This window comes from Humulus lupulus, chromosome X (genome assembly GCF_963169125.1).
Source record: "Humulus lupulus chromosome X, drHumLupu1.1, whole genome shotgun sequence".
NCBI lineage: Eukaryota > Viridiplantae > Streptophyta > Magnoliopsida > Rosales > Cannabaceae > Humulus > Humulus lupulus.
The window spans coordinates 4,871,415-4,891,417 of NC_084802.1; the positions used below are offsets into that span (position 1 = coordinate 4,871,415).

At 42.7% G+C, this 20,003-nt stretch overlaps 1 protein-coding gene across 1 annotated transcript; it reads left to right on the forward strand.

Annotated features, from left to right (window-relative positions):
• The first annotated feature begins 7,508 nt into the window (after positions 1-7,508).
• On the forward strand, positions 7,509-8,324 carry LOC133804662 (uncharacterized). The gene has a single exon (XM_062242801.1). It carries the CDS (start codon positions 7,509-7,511, stop codon positions 8,322-8,324), a length of 816 nt encoding a protein of 271 aa, XP_062098785.1.
• The last annotated feature ends 11,679 nt before the right edge of the window (positions 8,325-20,003 follow it).

A 20,003-nucleotide genomic window follows, 5' to 3' on the forward strand; every position in this document is an offset into this window, starting at 1 on the left:
ACTTTTGGCAGGTCCTGCCAATGATGTTGGAAACAACATGCACCTGAGCTCGTAACCCACGTTACTGGCTTTCATGATAGTGTTGAACGTGCTCAGGTGACTACACGGGTCGGTCTTTCCTTCAAACGCTGGGACGTGAGGAATCCGAAACCCTTGAGGAAATTAAGTGTTGGAAATATGGGGAGCAAACGGCTCGAGCTCCTCGTCAGAGTCTTCATATCGACCGTTTCCTCATTCATTCTTCAAAAGCCTAAAGGCTCTTTCGAGCTGATCGATTCTTTCTTGGACTGGGTCAGTAGGAGGTGCTCTCTGGAATTGACTGTCATTGATCGTGATTCCAGGCTCGCGTCTCTGCGAGGGATCTCTACGCATATTCAAGCGATCCCTCAGGTCCGGATTTGTTTGATTTCCGTTACCCCGACTCTGGTTCAGATGATTTCGCAGGTCGGCACGATTCTTGCGGCTTCCAGTATTATTACGACCTCGGTCATTTTTACTGACGGACCTGGTATCTCCGGACTCATCACTGGTGAAACTCATTGCTCGGTTATTTCGTGATGGATTCTTCCCACGTCGCCTCGTCTCCGCCGTGCGAGACCGAGACGTTTGACTTTTCTCAGATGGAGCGCCTCTCCGCTCCTGGAAATTTTCCCTATTTCCTTGTCTTTCCCCCACACGCCCTTGATCCTGATCTCGAACGGGTTGAGCGTTTCTGTGTGGGGGTGAAGGATATCTTATGGGTGACGGAGGGAACCGTATAGGCGACGGTGGCTGCCACCTTTGACGCGGCCTAGAGGGTCCAGAATTTGCCCGAGATGGGTCAGTCGCATTTGGTGCGCTCCCAGGTACCTGAGTCCGAGCCTCTGCAGGGGTTCGGTTATTCTCAGTTCCTGCAGGCACTTCCACAGGCGGGTTAGGCGGGACCCGAGCTCGAGTACTCCTCTGGGGCCTAGGAGGAGCGGATGGTTCTGCTGGTGCCGGAGGTTGAGTCGGCCTCCTTGTGGTAGCATCTTTTCGTGGATGCCCACGAGGTCTCCGGGGAGGAACATGCACGTCCCTTGGAGGAAGGACTTGGTTTTCGCGCGGAGGCGGGGGCTGAGCCACCTGCGCCTCTGCGGCTATCCTTGTCAACTCCTCATTCCGTTTGTTGGCCTCTGCCAACAGCTGCTTTAACTGCCGGTTTTCAAGTTCCACAATAGGAATGTACCACTCAGGATCGTAGTACATATCCTCATCTCTTGGTGGAGGAGGCGGTCCCCGGGAATCGGTGGACCCACTTCTCTCTTCAACATCCGGGTTCTCCATTGGCTGTTTTCCAGGACGTCTTGGGTAATTTTCTTCAGGTGTGTTCTGATTGTTAGTGGCCATGATTTCCTCAGGGACGAATGCTTAAGGCTCTCAATGAAAGCACCAAACTGTTGACGCCGTTTTTGTCAAACAGTGAAAGAAGAGCACATAAACAATAAATGATAATGGCAAATTGAAATAAGACAATAGAAACACACGATTTTTACGTGGTTCAGCAGTTAAATTTGCCTAGTCCACGAGTCTCTGTTATTAACCTCAAGATTATCTCTGAAAATTCTTAAGCATGAATCCTTTAGAGTTTTCTCTCAAAGTTCAGAATTTCGGTCCATTACAATGGTGCATGATCTCTCTATTTATAGAGAAGGATGCAGAATACTATCCCACATATTTTGGGTAGTTACTCTTTTGTACAAATGAAATAAATGGCTTTAAATGCCTATAATTAGATATAAAAGGAAACGTCCCCTAAAGATCAGGGGGCGTATAACTAATCAAATAATATCCCACGATTCTAGGGGATTTACAGAAATAAATGTAGACTGCGTCTCCTGGGGATAACACTTATAGAATTTCAAAGTTATTATCATGTATCTCCCAGGTCTCACGTCATCGCTCGAGCTAACGACATCTCCCGAGGTCACATGGCTTTGAGGTCGTACGCGTGTCAGGCTCGGAGCCCCTGATCCGAGATCATCCCTGAGGATAGATGCCTCAAGGGAGCTGCCTTTCGAGATCGTGAACGTTTCGAGGTCACCACATTCGAGATCATATCGAGTCTTGCAGGCTCGATATTCGATCCTGGAGCATACTTTAAACCTTACGAGACCATTTGTTGCGAATCCAACTTTCGAGATCATATTAATCATAGCTCGAAATCTGGGTATAACACAATGGTTTGTAATCTAATAATGAATCAAAGTAATTGTATTTATTTGAAATTTAAATAATAACTTCCTGAAATAAGAGATAATATATTTTATAAATCAATCTATAAATAGATTGGAAAAATTAATTTCTAAATACACTAAAATTTATACTAAGAATACTCTTCTAAATTTATTGTAAAATCGTTTACATAATTAATTTTTTAATAATTTTTACTCGTTGACTAGATAGATTTTAATATATAAATCACATAAAATATTGTATATTTATATATTTTTCTAAATCTATGTTAAGTGATATTCTATTATAAGTTACGAAAAACGTTATGAACACTCCCCACATTACTATAGAACTTATGTCATTTATTTTTTATTCAAATAATTTCAAAGTCACTCTTTTTTTTAACAAGCAAACATCTAAAGATTTTTCGACAAATTTATCTATAATTATTAAACCAATATCCACTTTTATATTACTAAATTTTAGTACCCTTTCCATTTATCTTGTTAAATCAAATTGAGTACACAGTACACTTCAATTGAAACAACCTGTAAGGTCTTCATTAAATTTCCAGTGACACGTGGACTATAGGGAGGAAGGGAGATTTTGTACACATAAAAAATAACAACAACTCTGTATTAACTAGGCAACGTGAAGTGACCTAATTTTTTTTTTTTTTTTATATTTCTCCTTACAACTAGTCCAATCATAGTTCTTGAAACTATAACCTATACCTACATGCCACTCTACATACACTGTCTTCTTGCTTCTCATGCTGTCCCTGCCGCCTAATAATTATGACCACTGCGCTTGACCATGTGAAGAGTTTTATTATAAAGGCTTACTATTGTGTGATGCCCATAATTTATTTTATCTCTAACCCTTGTTATTAAATTAGACCATTCAGTATGTTTATGTTAATGAAATCATTGCTAAGCATTTCAGTAGATCAATTGGAATGAGACAGAGCTGAGCTCACTACTAATGTAGAAGACCTAAAAACAAGCGTTAATATTTAATATTTTTGGTTTAGTCATTCCCATTACCATCATAATCCCTAAATCTTTACAACACTTAAAACACATAAGAAGTAAACACAAAGATGCCATTAATACATTATAATAACTAATTAAAATGATATTAAAGTTTTGTAGATAGGATCCTAGAGTTCACTGGAGCCTTTGTTGGTGATCCCCGAAATTGATTATTTCTCATCACTCCTCCCAAACAGGCTGGAACCGAGAACAGCACCCATCTTCATCTCAATGCAAGCTTCATAGTTGGCCATTGCCTCAGCCTTCAATTGATGCAAGCCTTTCACTAACCTTTCTCTTTCAACCATCCACGTATCGTACTGATATGCCGACTCTTCAGTTGCTGCAACCCATTTATTGGTCCTCTCCACCAGCTCTGCCTCTAACAACTTTATCTTATTTTCAAAGGATTTATTACACTCTTCCAAGAGATGGCGGTCACAATTGCTTTGGAATAGCTCAAGCTTCTGCTGGTCAACCAACTGCCTAAGATTGTTAATAACCTCCAGTGCATTACTGGGAAGGAATTTAAGGGGGACAGTTGTGAATTCATCATAATCGGCCAACGACGAGGGCCGTCTTGTATTGTCGGGGAAGACCTCCAAATTGCAAGAATCCACGGATGAGTTAGAGTCCATTTCACAAATCGGCTAACGGTGTGCGTACTATACCACCAGTTGCTTAACCTTACTAATCTTCTTTCAGAATGGGCAAATGGCAGTGTCGTCGGTGGGTGGAACATACACCAGTGTTATTGAAAAATCCCCTGCCCTGTTTACACTATTCTCTGTCAGATTGGTCTTAAGTAAAACATAACTCGACTGTTGTAAAAAAAATGCAAGGTCCTGCCACGTTGACCCATTTTATAACTTTATCCATGAAGTATTACAAAATGGGAAATGTAACCAGTTATTCAGAATTTTAATAAATGTTTCATACAAAAGTAATTTTAAACTTAAAAATATATATTGGAATCACTTACCAAGATATATAATAAAAATAGGTGGATAAGATAAATAAAAAATATATGTACAATAATTTTAACTTCTTCAAAATTTGAAAACCTACTATGAGGGAAAAAAAATCACTACACAATAAAATGTAGCCATTAAATAAATCATCACAAATAATTTTAAAAAAAATTGTTTTATCCTTTAAGTTTATAATCACAAATTGTGGCCTCGTTAGCTAATGACACAATTCTTTAAGTATATAATGATAGGGTATTTCTTCTGTGCGGGCGTACGGAACGCCCGCACAGCTACAGTTTTTAATTTTTTTTTTTTTAAATCAAAATCACAAAAACTTTGTCAGTCAGAAAAAGTAAAGTAAGGGTATTGTCAATCGTAATTAATGACTTGTTTTTATATAACACTACTGGGATTTGTTATCAAACTGGTGCATCATTAATAATAAACAGTATGAGAGCAAATAATTTTTTGCTAGCCTACTTTGCATGCACAGTCAACTTTTACGGCTCATTAGCTATAATTCAAATCCATCCATACTTGGCTCTCTACATATTTAGCTTTATATTAAAAGTGTGTGTATGTATTAAAGTTAATAAAGCTAGCTAGCAATTTTTTATTTACGTAAATTTTTTTAATAATAACATAATGTTTAAATTGCTAAGTGTATATCCATATCCTTCTTTTTTAACATTTTTTATTCAAATTAAAAAAATGACCACAAACACAAAAAAAAAAAAAATTAATGTTATAGAACATAGAAGCGTGGCAAAAATTATAACAATATTAATGACCTTATATTATCTTATTATATTATAAGGTCAAGTGATCTATTACAGATCCATACATATGTACTTAATTATATATTTACACACACAATCAATTTTGTCTAATGATGATTGGCATATCGTCTCACAATAATCACAAATCTACTAGCTCCTTTAACAACGACAAATGAGGAATATAATTATGTAGTAGATTTGGTGAACATTGCCTTGACTTTAATTTACTAATAGATATAAAAATATAGGGGACTTCTGCTATGCGAGCGTACGGAACGCCCGCATAGCTACAACTTTTTTTTTAAATAAAGCTGGCATAATAAGTAGTTGTTGTTGTTTCATCTTAAAATACATATCTCTATGAAACTGTGTAGTGAGCGAGTAATTAAGGTTCATGGAAGATGATTAAGCCCTTGTGGGCTCGCCTACAACTCCCCGGAAGGAAAGCCTTTGTTGGGTTTTGATAATGTGATTGACAGTGCAGCGGAAACATGACATAATATTTCAATGCATCTTAGCCTCCTAACCCACCATCTTTCATACTATGTGTTGGGCCCAAAATGTTCGGCCCAAAAACCCTTTCCTCATTTATCAAAAATTCAAAACGGAACGTTTTGGCATATAGAAGTTCTGAAGGCAGAAGCTGTGGGTCAGAGGCGATCCGCGCCTCTGACCCCTGAGCGAGACATTCAAAGTCGGTATTTTTGGAGGGAAATTCAGTTATTTCTTCCCCCCCCCCCCCCCCCCCCCTCCCCCCCATTCCAGGGTTCGCTTGAACCGACTAACTGCTTTGCATATTTTGTCCTATAAATATAAGATTCATAGAAGGGAAATGGGATCGAACTTTGAACTGACTTAAGCATCGGAATGTCTTTCTTGCAGGTGATCCCGACGAGTCAAAGGCAAATTTCACCGGAATAGTGACTGTGCATCGTCCATTATCGGGAGAAGCCTCCAGTTATAGAAAGAAAAATTGTTGCTCCAACAATTGGCACCGTCTGTGGGAATCAAAAAACATTTTGGCTTTACCCACATCGTCGAACCAAGAAATCAAGATCCACTACGAACCCAGAAATCATGCCACCAAAAGGCAATGGAGTTTCGGGCCCAGTCGCACAGAGCGTCCCTCCGGCGGATGTGAGCGACCAGATCGATAGGATGTGTCGCTTGTTGGAGGCGAGCCAGCAGCGGTCTGACGAAGCAATCAACACATTGGACGAAGCCCAAGCTAGGCTCCAAGCCGAGATTGCTGAGCTGCACAGATCTGCTGACAGAACCCGCAACACCCAAGCCCACGACAATCTTGATTCTTGCAGATTTGTAATTCTAATCGACCGCGTTAATTCCCCTCATCAAAACATGAACCCAGGTAACAAAAGATCCCAAGGCATCCCGCCATCCTCCGGGGCCGAAGAGCGACGAGCCCCAACCTCTGACACGCATGGGCGGACGGAAGCAGAACCCACCGGACCCGCTCAGCCAGCAGCCGAAATTCGACCACAACGCACCACACCTCAAGCCGCGCACGATTCTCCCTCTGAAGGTCGTGTTCCCTCGATCCGGTTCTTAGACAGTTGGAAAGAAGACATGATGAGGGAAATGATGCAGAAGTTCTCAGATAGGCGATCAGCCTACGCCACCGAACATTTGGATCTAGTATCAAGAACCACTGAGAAATCGCCTCTCTCGGAATGGATTCAGAATGAGCCAAAGCCTCGAGACTTCATTATCCCTTCCCTGCCTGCGTTCAATGGAAAGGGAGATCCACTAAACCATTTATTCCAATTTCAACAGAAGATGGCATTAGAAGCTAATAACGAAGCTATTCAGTGCAAAGTCTTTTCAACGACTTTCTCCGGGCCAGCTCTGTTATGGTTCCGACAATTAAAACCCGGGTCACTCAACAGTTTTAGTGATCTCCGACGGACCTTTTTACAGCAATACAGTGTGAACCGAGAGGCACCCAGAACAATGGCTGATCTCTATCGGATTGAACAGGGGGAGAATGAACATCCGAAAGCATACTTACAGCATTTCATTTACCTCGTGCATCAAATCCACGACGTCGACCCACTCACCACAGCAAATCTCTTCGTCAAAAGCTTGCAGGTGGGATCTCTTTTACATGAGAATCTCACCATGACGCCTCCATACGACATGGCAGGCGTGCAGACCCGAGCCGAAGGCGTCTTCAGGGTCTTAGAATTTCGAGAACGCGCACAGAAGAATTTTGCACTCATCTCTGCTCCACCAACAAATAATCCTCTGCCACCTGCTAGGGATGACAAGAGGAAGTGGAACCAAACAGATCACACGAAGGAAGGAAAAAGGCCAAGACAGGATCGACAGTCATCACGATACCCGTCCTTCAAATACACCATCCCGCAAGAAGTCATTTATAAAGAAAATAAAGACAGACCTATCTGGCGAGAGCCCTACAAAATTACAAAAACAGATACTGTCTCTTCCACAAAGATCACAGTCATACGATCGCCGAATGCCATAACCTGAACAATCAGATCCAGGCCCTCATGAGGAGCGGGAGGCTCACTCAATACATCAAGGAGACGGGCAGACCCGGCGCTTCGTGGCATAATCCTGCTTCTGCCCCCGCTCCACAAGCATCAGACCCCGTGCACATAGCCTCTGACAGCACCGAGGAGCCTCTTAAGCAAGTCCCTATGATCCACGGGATCATAGAACTCACTGACAATCAAGAGCATATCACCAAAATCCATAAAAGGATGGAAGAACGAGTGAAGCGATACAAATCATTAGGCCATGTGGCCAATCTTGTCACTTCAGAAGACAGAAGCTGCCCAACCTCTGCAATCACCTTCACCGATGACGACTTGAAGGGCGTACACCTACCCCATGATGATCCACTCGTCATTTACCTACAGGTTGACCATTGCCAACTGGGCAGAGTTCTGATCGACAGGGGCAGTGGGGTCGACATCCTCTTCTGGGAAGCCTTCCAGAAGATGGGGCTAGAGGAGAATCAGATCCGGCCCTCCACCATGCCCATTTTGGGATTCAACAACCAAAGAGTATATCCGAAGGGCGTCGTTCGATTAACTGTGGTGGCCGCAGAACGCGCCCTGCCAGTAGACTTTCTCATTATAGATTCCACCACAAGCTACAACGCCATCATGGGGAGAAATTGGATCCACCAGATGCAGGGGGTAGTCTCAACTCTACATCAGGTGATGCGATGTCAATCACTCAACGGGCGCTACACCGTCGACATCAAGGGCTGCCAGAAGCAGGCCAAAAAGGGCTTCCTTACCTTGAAAGAAATAAATAGCTCTGGCACTGCTTCCCATAACAACTTCCCTGACAAATAGCAATTACAGTAGGACCTACCAGCGTGCCTAAAAGGAATCGATCTAGAGGAAGACCAAGAAAAACCCCTAGTTACGTTGGATACCTTAGAACAAGTGGGTCTAGACGACGCCGACCCCTCTAAAACAGTGTTGGTAAGTACCAAGCTCTCTGAAGAAGAAAGACAGACCCTCATACGATTTCTCAAGACCAGAATGAGAACTTTCGCCTGGTCTCCACATGACATACCCGGAATAGACCCCTCCGTCATGAGTCACAGCCTAAATATCTCCAACAACTTCCCACCCGTCTAGCAGAAGCAGAGGAGATTCGCTCCAGAGGTGAATCAAGTCATACAAGAGGAGGTCCAACAGCTCCTGAGCACAGGGGCAATCGAAGAATGCTTATATCCCAGTTGGCTTGCCAACCTCGTCGTGGTCCCAAAGAAGAATGGGAAAAAGAGAGTATGCATAGACTACACAAATTTAAATAAAGCATGTCCCAAAGATAGCTACCCTCTACCGAAGATCGATCAGATGATAGACGCCATGGCAGGATATGAAAGAATGAGCTTCCTCGATGCTTACTCTGGATACAATCAGATCCCCATGAAATCAGAAGATCGGCTTCACACGGCTTTCATAACAGAAGGTGGTTTATATTGCTACAAAGTTATGCCCTTCGGTCTAAAGAATGCAGGCGCAACGTACCAAAGGCTGATGCACAAGCTGTTTTCCTCATTGCTCGGGAGAAATATGGAGGTTTATATTGACGACATTGTCATCAAGTCCAGACAAAGCTCTTCACGTATAGACGACTTGACCGAGTGCTTCGACATCCTTGATGCTTTTAAAATGAAATTAAACCCCTCTAAATGTGTCTTTGGGGTGTCCTCTGGACAGTTCTTGGGGTACGTCGTCAGTCAGAGGGGCATCGACTCAGAAGTCAAAGAGCCCCGAACCATCCGAGACATACAGGCTCTGACGGGCAAAGTAGTAGCATTAAGTCGATTCATATCACGAATGTCTGACCGTTGCCAGCCCTTCTTGCAATGCATAAAGAAATCTACCAACACCACCTGGGGACCAGAGCAAAGAAAAGCCTTGGAAGAATTGAAAACTTATTTGAGCTCCCCTCCTATATTGAGCTCCCCCATAGCTAATGAAGATTTATTCTTGTACTTGTCTGTCTCACAATTCGCTGTGAGTTCTGTTCTCTTCCGAGAAGAAGCCGATCGTCAGAAGCCAGTGTTCTACTGCAGCAAGATGCTTTTGGACGCTGAAACTCGTTACAGTATGATGGAAAAGTTGGCACTCGCACTCCTTACGGCAAAGAAGAAGTTACGACAATATTTTGAAAGCCACACCATCATTGTATATACGGACTATCCATTAAAGCAAGTATTGAGTAAGCCCGACCTCTCTGGAAGGTTATCTAAATGGGCAATTGAGCTAGGGACGTACGATATTCAGTTCTCGCCACGAAAAGCTAAAAAAGGGCAGGTACTAGCTAACTTCCTAGTTGAAATTCAGCCGTTCACCCCTGACACTCTGCCAGAATTATTAAAGTCAGAAGATCAATGGGTGTGGATGATGCATACTGACGGAGCATCCAATTCCCAAGGGGCTGGTATTGGCATTGTATTAGAAGCTCCCTCGGGCCTCAAAATCGAAGAAGCCATTCATTTAGAGCAATCCATGACGAATAATGAAGCAGAATATGAGGCATTAATCTATGGTTTAGAACTAGCACGAGAAATGGGCATCCAACGTCTGAATGTCAGAGGAGACTCACAGCTTATGATAGAGCAAGTGGCTGGGAATTTCGATACTAAAGCACCCCATCTGGCTAGCCTTCTACAGAAGGTAACTGACTTGCGATCACATTTTCACCAGTTCGATGCCCATTTCACCTAGGGAGCAAAATCAGAAGGCCGATGCCCTTTCCAAATTAGCCTCTGCAGGAGGTTGCACACGCCAGTCCTCCATATCTATAAGCCGATCAAGCAAAGACATGGAAGTCTATTCAACCTCATCAGAACCTGAATGCTGGATGGATCCAATCATAAGATACTTGTCCACCTCCGAACTCCCACCTAACCCAAAAGACGCAAAACTTATGCGCCTTCGGGCACAGCGTTATTCCATAATCCATGGGACGCTGTACCGCAAGTCCTTCAACGGCCCCTACCTACGGTGCTTGCGTCCATCAGAAGCTAAAAAAATTACTAGAAGAGATACATGAGGGGACATGCGGAAATCACACAGGGGGACGGAGTCTGGCACACAAAGCACTTATAGCAGGGTATTACTGGCCATACATGATGACAGAGGCACGTGACTATGCCAAAAAATGCGACAAATGCCAACGATTCGCACCCACCATCCATCAACCTGCTCAAACCTTACACTCCATCGTTGCACCTTGGCCTTTTGCAAAATGGGGTATGGATGTGGTAGGTGAACTACCTAAGGCTGCTGGAGGAAGACGGTATGCTCTTGTAGCCACTGATTACTTCACGAAATGGGTTGTGGCAGAGGCATACGTCACAGTCAGCAAAACAGACACTATGTCCTTCATTTGGAAGCATATCATATGTCAATTTGGGATACCATGGGAGATAGTCGTGGACAATGGAACCCCGTTCCAAAATGCGAAGGTACAAGAACTATGTGACACATACAAGATCAAGCTGAGCTTTGCCTCTGTCACTTACCCACAAGGCAACGGCCAAGCAGAAGCTTCCAATAAAGTTATCTGTAATGCCCCGAATTCTCCGATGTGTTTAACGGCGTGAATAGTAGGCCGGGAGGGCCATACTTGCTTAATTATGTTATTAATTGATAAAATGCATGTATATGTTGATTATATTATAATATGATGTGAAATGCATGCATGTGAGTCCATATTTCTAATTACAGGGGTGTGATGGTAATTTGGCCTGTTGAGGGTAAATTGTTTATTTGTACGCATGTTGGTGATATATTTTGAGACCACATTATGATGTGGGTTTGTTCGAGCCATTCGGCATGAGACGATCATGGTATGTTAATTATCAGTTTGGTCATAACAGGCTTAAGCTCGGGGCTCGGGGTGAGTCTCAGGGTGTTTTAATGATTAGAGTGTTACCGGGCATTAAAGGGTAACGAGATGTGAACTATTGGTGTTTGAGAATATTGAGATTAGCGGGAATTGGGAAGCGTTAATTATGATTAACGGGATAAGTGGGAAGTACCAATTTTACCCTTGAAATGGTTTTAGAAGCTTTAAAAGACCTAGGGGTATTTTAGTCATTTGAGTTTGGATTTATATGGCTTTGGATGACTGTAGAAAGAACAGAGCAAAAACAGGGTTTCTCTTTCTTCTTCCCATACATCATTCTCCTTCATCTTCCCTTTGGTGTTTTTGAGCTCAAAGTGGGGTATTAAGCTAGGAAATCAAGGGGCTGAGTTTGTGGACTTGGTTCAGCCATTGAAGGAGCTTCAATCACGAATTTGAGGTGAGTTCAGCCATGAGTTTCTGGTTTGCACTCTGTTTTTCTTTTAGTTTTTCAGCTTATGATCTCTTGATAGAAGTTTGGATTTGAGGAGGTTTTGATTGAAGTTTAGCTTGGGTTTTGATGAGGGTGAGTTATGGGTGATGTTTAGAGGTTAAATTGAGTGTTTGGAGGAGGTTTGGAGCTGGTTAGAGGGCTTGGTTCCAAGGGAAAACGGAGGGGAGAGTTTGCTGGTGCGTGCTGTCATTTTGGCTGGTCTGGGTATTGAGCCGCGGCATGGCTGTGGTGCGCCGCGGCTCATGGCGTAGTGGCAGAGAGGGTTGTCTCTGTCTGAGGGGCGCGCCGCGGCGCAGCTAGGGCGGGTCGCAGCCCTTAGGGAAATTTTGGCCAGAATGGTGTTTCTAGCATGGGGATTCAAGCCTAAGGCCTCGGGGTCGAACCTACTACTCGGTTGAGTAGTGTTTGATGTCTCAGAGGTTAGGTTTTGGTTTGGGAACCTTTTATTATTCATTTTATTGATGGAATCCCATAATTGGTTATGACCAGGTAACCGCTAAAAGACCAAAAGGTTAATCGTTCTCAGGGGTCGTTCTTTTATTCATTCTAGCTCGAACCAGAGGTAAGAAAACTGCACCCCAAGTGTGACATGCATGGATATTCATGAGGCATGTTGGTTGTGTAAATATGGACATGGATTGAATATAGAATTCTTAGCATATGTTGCTCACTTGTGCATGGTACTGACTCATTAGTCAGATTTGGCAAAGGTGCTAGTATCAACTATGAAGCTATGACTTATTAGTCAGGTTCGGCAGTGGTACTGGGCACTGGTCACATTGCGCTGACTCATTAGTCAGGACAGCCTTAGCGTGTTAACACAAGCCAACAAAGATTAGATCTAATCGACTATCTTCATTGAATGACTCAAAGAGCATTAATGCCAGACTGACCTCAAGGTCGATGAATGAAATAAGCGCTTGGAGGCTAGTGGCTTACCTAGCAGCCACTCTCCCACTTGAAACATTGACATGCTTGTCAGTCACTCAGTATGGTTTACCAGAACCTGTTGAAGGCTAGTGGTTTACCTAGCAGCCACTCTTCCATTTGAAATAGTGACATGCTTGACAGTCACTCAGTATGGTTTATCAGGACCTCAAGTGATATTCACTCATTTGTTTGAAAGCTTTATGCTCAGTGTGATTATAATGATAATCGTTTGATAATGTTTACATATAATGTTATGTTTTCTTGCTGGGCTTTGGCTCATGGGTGCTATGTGGTGCAGGTAAAGGAAAAGAAAAGCTCACCTAGCCTTGAGTGGAGAGCTTAGGTGGTGATGTGTACATATGCGGCCGCTTGACCACCACGGCCAAGGAGTTCTCAGAGGAACTAGGGGGTTTACCCTATTTTTGCCGCTTAGGTCGGCGGGATTGTAAATTTAAAACAGTAATGACCATTTTGTGCTGAGAACATCTTGTAAATGTTTTGATTAGCTCTGTAGAGCGGTTTGTAATGAAAATATCCATTTCCTTTTTATTAGTTTTATACCTTAACCTGTTAATTACACTTAGAGCACGTTTTTGACCAAAGGACTCAGGTAGCGAGTCAAATTTTCGGTCCATCGTTCACCGTAACTGTTCTGGGGTAACCAGGACGTTACATTATCTTTGCCAGCATTAAGAAGAACTTAGAAGATAAAAAAGGAGCATGGGCAGAAGAACTACCAAAAGTGTTATGGGCATATAGAACAACAAAAATATCCTCTACGGGAGAATCTCCCTTCGCCATGGTATATGGGACAGAGGCCATCATCCCAACAGAAGTGGGCCTACCTACACTTCGAACAGAGATCGCATCTGATCAAACAACCAACAACATTCAACTATTACACAACTTAGACCTTCTGGAAGAAGTACGCACGATGGCACAATTACGACTAGAAAAATATCAAAAGGCTGCAGAACGCTACTACAACAGAAGAGTCCACTCACGCACATTTCGAGAAGGTGATTGGGTTCTGCGTAAAGTCACAGGCAACAAGAAGAAGCTAGAACCTAATTGGGAAGGGCCTTTCGAAATCATTAAAGTACTAGGCAGAGGGTCTTACACCCTAAAGAATGTACGTAGTGGGAAAATCGTACCTCGTACTTGGAATTCAATGTCTTTGAAACAATATTATTGTTAATAGTTGTACTGTGCAATTCAAAAGTAATACAACAACTTTCCATTTTTTCACATTCTTTTAAATTTCTCTTGTATATTCAATTTCTTGACATTATTGTCCACCATATTACACCAAGCCAGACACGTGACAATTAACTTTTCACTCGAAAGGTTTCCTCAATTATATCCCTACCTACCTTTGTTCAAAAATAACATTATTCACGTGCACTCAAAAACCACCAACCACAATGGCTATAAATAAACAATTATCTGAATGCTCGAAGTTGCCAACCTCCCCTAGCAATACACCGTATCTCTTTAATCTCAATACATACGTTACCCACACCTACACTCCAATAAACAAAGAGCAATAATAATCCACAGCGAGGATCACACCCCACACATTGGCACGAAGCTGAATCTCAGCAGATCGTGACAGCAAGGCCACTACACACAATCTGTGTACACGATCCTACCGCCTCTGCCATTTCACTGGATTTTATACCACATTCTAATCTGACTTGACTAAGCTCATAGGGAGCTACGGCCAGCCATTTCACAGTTTAATCTGCCCTGACTACGCCGATCTGGCCGCCCAACGGAGGTGCACTGCAAACCCTACCCTCTTACCCACATAAGAGGAGCACCTCCTGCTGTCTACTCTGCCCTGACTATCACAGCAGAACCATCAGCTGTCATGCTTTGGATTCCTCACCAGTGCACACTAGCTGGTTTGGCAATCCAAGGCTGGGAGGAACTATTCCTGCAGTCGCACCCATATCCTACACGATGGGTGCCTCTGACAAGATACACGGCAGCCCAAACAAGCCATCACTATACTACACGGTATGGGTGCATTGGAAAGATGCCCCTCCTCGCAATCTTGACCTCTTTGCATCTGCCTCGACGCCCAACTCTACGCTTTGTCCCCCGCGTTCGGTCTGAATCACATTAACCCCTCTGATCTCATGGGAAAGTTTCAGTCTCCAGAGGCCGAACCCGTTCCGATCAAGACCACTACAAAACTCCCTACGCTTAAGAAGGTCTACCACTCAACAATAATGACAACGCCGCAGGAGTACAACACTTTTATCACTATAACTTAAATTGGTAGATGCTAAGCATGGGCACACATATTTGCTCAATTTCTTTCTCAATAAACAAAAATGAATATTTTTACTATGCACGATCAAAAGGCGACGTATACTAAAAAATGGCAATAAATCAGAAGTTGTTATTTATAAATTATGTTACATTAATGACAATATTAATTCCTGATTTCATAATTGATCTATTCTCTATGAACAACTATTTTCTTGCCCATAATTAATCCCATTCAATACGACGCATGTACTCTGCCATTGCACTCTCTGGCTTCGGATGGCCTAACCCATAGCGTTCACACGATATGTAGTACGAGATGCCATTTTTGATAAGCTCTTCCATAGCCCACGTTGAGTAAAGACACTGTGGGTTGTCAAAGATTCTCCTCAAAAAAGGAACCTTCGTCCACTCACAGTGCTCACCTGCAACAACAATGTTGTCAGCTCCAACCCATCACCAAAACACCAAGACGGATCATTCACACAACACTTAACTAGGCATTCTCTCCCACCATCTGTATAATCTTTCGTTGTATCTCGCACGCAATGGCCTGAAGGGTCTATGAAGCTTCTGATCCGAATAAACCATATGACTCTCACCTGTCATCACGCCTTCGATTAAGTCCTAAACGACAATGAACACATCCAATACACACACCAAGACAACCAACAGGAAACAAAGCTCTATTTGTATTGATAATTTGCTCTATTACAATCATCTACATACTAGTGGCCAAAAGAGCCCAAAGAATGCATATACAGAAATTAATTCAAAGCAAAACATGACAGAATTTAACAAAACGATAGTGTGTCATTCATTCTACGGCACCTCTTTCACCATCTGGCTTGGCCTCTGCAACAAACGCGGATTCTGCTGCCTTCTGATTAGACGCCACATTGACAACTATCTTCAACAGCTTCCCCGTTGGAATTATACATCGACCCCAGCGCGTCGCCCCTCAACTTCAACTTCTCCAGATGACACGGCGGATAGAAAATCTGTAGATCCCCAAGTTCATTCAAATACTTGTCGACATCATACTCTCCTATTTTTACATCGACGCTTTTACAATACATCTCCAGTTTTGCCCATTTCTCCTCTGGGGTCTGCTTCTTATTGCGTAATGCCAGATCCAGATACTTCGCAGTATCTACCTCAGCCACCGTCACAAGTTTGCGTTCGGTGATCTCGCGATCTCGAATGCGCTGCCTTGTGGCTTCAATCACTGCCTCTGCTACCCTCTACAAAACCAAAAACATTATGAAGTCAACACACGTGTTTTATGGGCCCATTAATTTTCTAATACATTAATAACAAAAGAAGAGTCGCATACCTCTGCCATCTCCTCCAACTGCTTCTTGGTTTCGGTCACCGCCTCTTCTGCTTCCTTCAACTTCTTCCCTAAATGAAGTTCAGCCTCCAACTTCTGCTTCCTGGCGTCTGCTGTGCTGGCCTCAAGATCATTTGACCTTCGCTCCATCTCTTTGTTCTCTTTTTCTAAGATCTCCTTATCAGTCTGCAACGACACTATATCCTCTTCAAGGTCGTTCATCATACTGCTAAGCTTCTCCATGAGGGCTTCATGTTGAACACAGACTTGATTTTTCTCCATCCACTTATTGGTCATATCCACCAAGTCAGCTTTCAGTTTGTCTCGCTCTATTTCGAGTCTGACAGTGCCTACCAGCTTCTCCTCTGTGGCAGTCACCCTCTTTTTTGCCTCTGCCAACTCTGCCTCTAATTTCTTGATGGCTTCCACAAGCACGTCCCAATTTGCCTCGGCCATCATTCTCCCCGCCCGCTCCTCTTCTAATTTCGCCATCTGCTTTGCCAGTTTAGAGCCATTCTGTATAGCCGCCGCATATTCTCGCCTTGCAGCAGAAGCGCATACATAGCTCTGTCACAAATCAATTACGCCCATTAAAAATAACATTACACACATATCACGAAATATAAAAGGACCTAATTTTTTAACCAACTTACCATCCAGATGTGGTCTGATACTTGCTGCAGCAAGTCACCTTGCCCGCTTAAGGATTGTAATGACCCACTAATCTAGACTATTTGGACCATTAACGAATCTATACATAAAACTTACATTTTTGCGGAAATACCATAATTTTATTGAAACTTGTGGAAACAAAGGTTACTTTCATAAAATAAGTAGGATATGGGTACCCATTGTCTTTAAAAACAAAAATAACTTAAAGTGAAAAGAGTTACATAGAAAATGCGGAAAATACATTTAAAACCATAAAAACATAAACAAGACTACATCCTCGAATCGAATAACGCTCGGCTCCTTGACTCCATTCACCATCGATACACATCCTCTAAGCGTCACGAATCTTACCGCCTCTAAAGCTTACTTTCCTGCACATAAAACAGAAAGGAATGAGCCTAATGCCCAGCAAGGAAAATCTAACACATAGTCATACACATAAATTTCATAATAAACGTAAAGACATATCATAACACATAGTACACTTATTATAATGGCCATTATTACTTGGGGTCCCATAGACTAAACAAGCTTATGCCCATGAGATTAGTAGGGTCTTACCAGCTAAATAGGCATATGCCCACAATCTTTTTGGGGTCTTGTTAGTCAAATAGGGCATAAGCCCAAGCCTACAAACATACACAATCATAACATATTCATAACATATCATAACATAACACATAAGATAACATAAACATAAACATATAGATTCTAGCCTATTTTCCTTACCAAAGTTACCGGGATATGTGGACTGAGTTGGGACTTTTGGAACACTCCTAAAACCATATGAGAAAGAGTGAGTCTTATGAAGAAGAAGAAATGAAAAAGAATGGGAAAACTAAACCATTGAGAAACATGCTTACCGAAACTTATGTGCTTAAGAACTTGGATTCCCTAACCAAAATAAGAATGAGGTTAGGAAACTGAGTAGAAGACTAAGAGAAAGAAAATAACATAAAACAATGAGCTAGAGTTTTGGTTTACCTCAAAGACCAATCTACACCACAACCGAAATACTATAGAATCTCACATCCCAAAGTGTTTGATAAGCTTATGATGTTTAAGCTTATGATTTCCCCAACCCAGGTGTTTAACTCTCACACTCTCCTAGCACTTGCAGCTTCTGAACTTAGAGTAAAAGGTGAATAATGGCTGGGTACTAGGTCCTATTTATAGAGTTTGGGAATGAAAGTATCTTGATTTTACTTGAATAAATATAATGGCTTTTTAGGTGAAAATCATTTGAATAATCGTTCAGCAGAGGCTGAAGACCCGTTCAAAAGATGCTGAACTTATGAAGGAGTTTGAATGGATGAAAGGAAAGAATTCAAAAATGTTTGAAAACATGCTGGAGGAGGCGATATATCGCCCCCTGTAGGCGATATATCGCCTGGGCCAGTATGCCCGAGGCGACCGTGCATCGTCTCATGTTTTCCGTATCTACGTGCTGCGATATATCGGCACACGCTGAATATTTAAACATGAAATTACACATTTTTAGCTAAGTTTGAATGGAGTAAACAGCCTTGGCTAAGCCCTCAACGTATTCAAAGCTGCTGACTGACCTTAAGGGATTCAAACTTTACTCCTTATTAAATTTAATCCTCAAAATACTTAATCCTTAATCACCCATTCATAACATGTGCTTAAAATCCTATTGGTCCTTATCTAAACCTTATGGTATAATAAATATTATCCTTAGTATCAGTCATATAATCAAACCTTAGGTTAAACTTAATATTCTTAAACTATAGGTTAAACTTAGAAAATCTACAAGTACTACTATGAGTGTCCAAATAATTCCCGGTCTGAACCAAAAATCCACAGTTACAAAGATAATGCTATAAATACTATCATACTATTATCTATCTTAGCTAAGTAAAGTTCTTGGACTCTACAAGGATCCAATTGCTTCTGTAGGTAGATGGGGTCTGCTTATGCGTAGCATTTCCTCCATAACTTCAATAGACGCAGAGGGGCCATATTCCGACATTACTCATGTTCTATCACTTGCTTCTCCCCCTGCAGATGCAGCCGCAGAAGCAATGGGGGCAGCTGGCTTCTCACCTTCTGCTAACGTCGATACCATAATGCTATCAGACGCCAGTGCAATTGTCCTCACACCAGAAGAATATGTCTTCGAAGGGCGTGTAACAAGCTATCATCTTCACCCAAATCACTTGGGAGGTACACCGGCGTCTGCACGGCAGAAGACGTTAGCTGCTCCAAGAAAGCGCTAGGAGATTCAAAAGTGCTAGTACCCTTCGGAGACACAACAATGACATCTCCCGGATGAGACTCAGAAGCAGTAGGCGATAATAAGGAAACGTCAACACTGAGAGGGTCAACACCTGTTACTTCGACAGCCCCTGATTCTTGACACCCAGGGGTAGTTTCAGATACAACGGTCTTACTTGGCTCAACTGGCAGAGGAAGGGTATTCGCAAAATCCTCTCCGAAGGCGTCCTCTAGAAGCTTGTTCTTACGAGAGGCAGAAGAAGGACATCTCCCCTCTGAGCCACGCTTATGGCCTATGTCAGACCCTTCAGCCAAAGCAGAAGCAGAGGGTAATGCCTCTGACGGCTTCATACAGACAACAGGAGACTTCACCTCAACTAGTAAGCCACCCTGCACTCCATCTCCAGTCACCACGCCTGATAATTTGGATGGAGAAGAGGAAACGCCCTCTGCGTGAGCCACCCCTTCTGAGCCTGCCGCCAAGGAAGACCCAATTGCGTGTGAAGTAGGAGACGCCCCAGGTAAATGTCCAACGGGGGCAGATCCTTGTGGCTTCTTGCACAACGAGAGAGCCTGGCCCGTTGGTAATTTGCCTGGGATAAGTTTGGGGATTGCAAAGAGAGATCCTTGAGCAGTGGAGACAGAACCTTTCGGGATCCAAAGCTTGGACGAAATGCACTTCCCATCGTCCGAATCTTC

Excerpts from the sequence above, each read along its gene's own strand:
- LOC133804662 (XM_062242801.1), top strand. The coding sequence starts at position 7,509 with ATGAGGAGCGGGAGGCTCACTCAATACATCAAGGAGACGGGCAGACCC.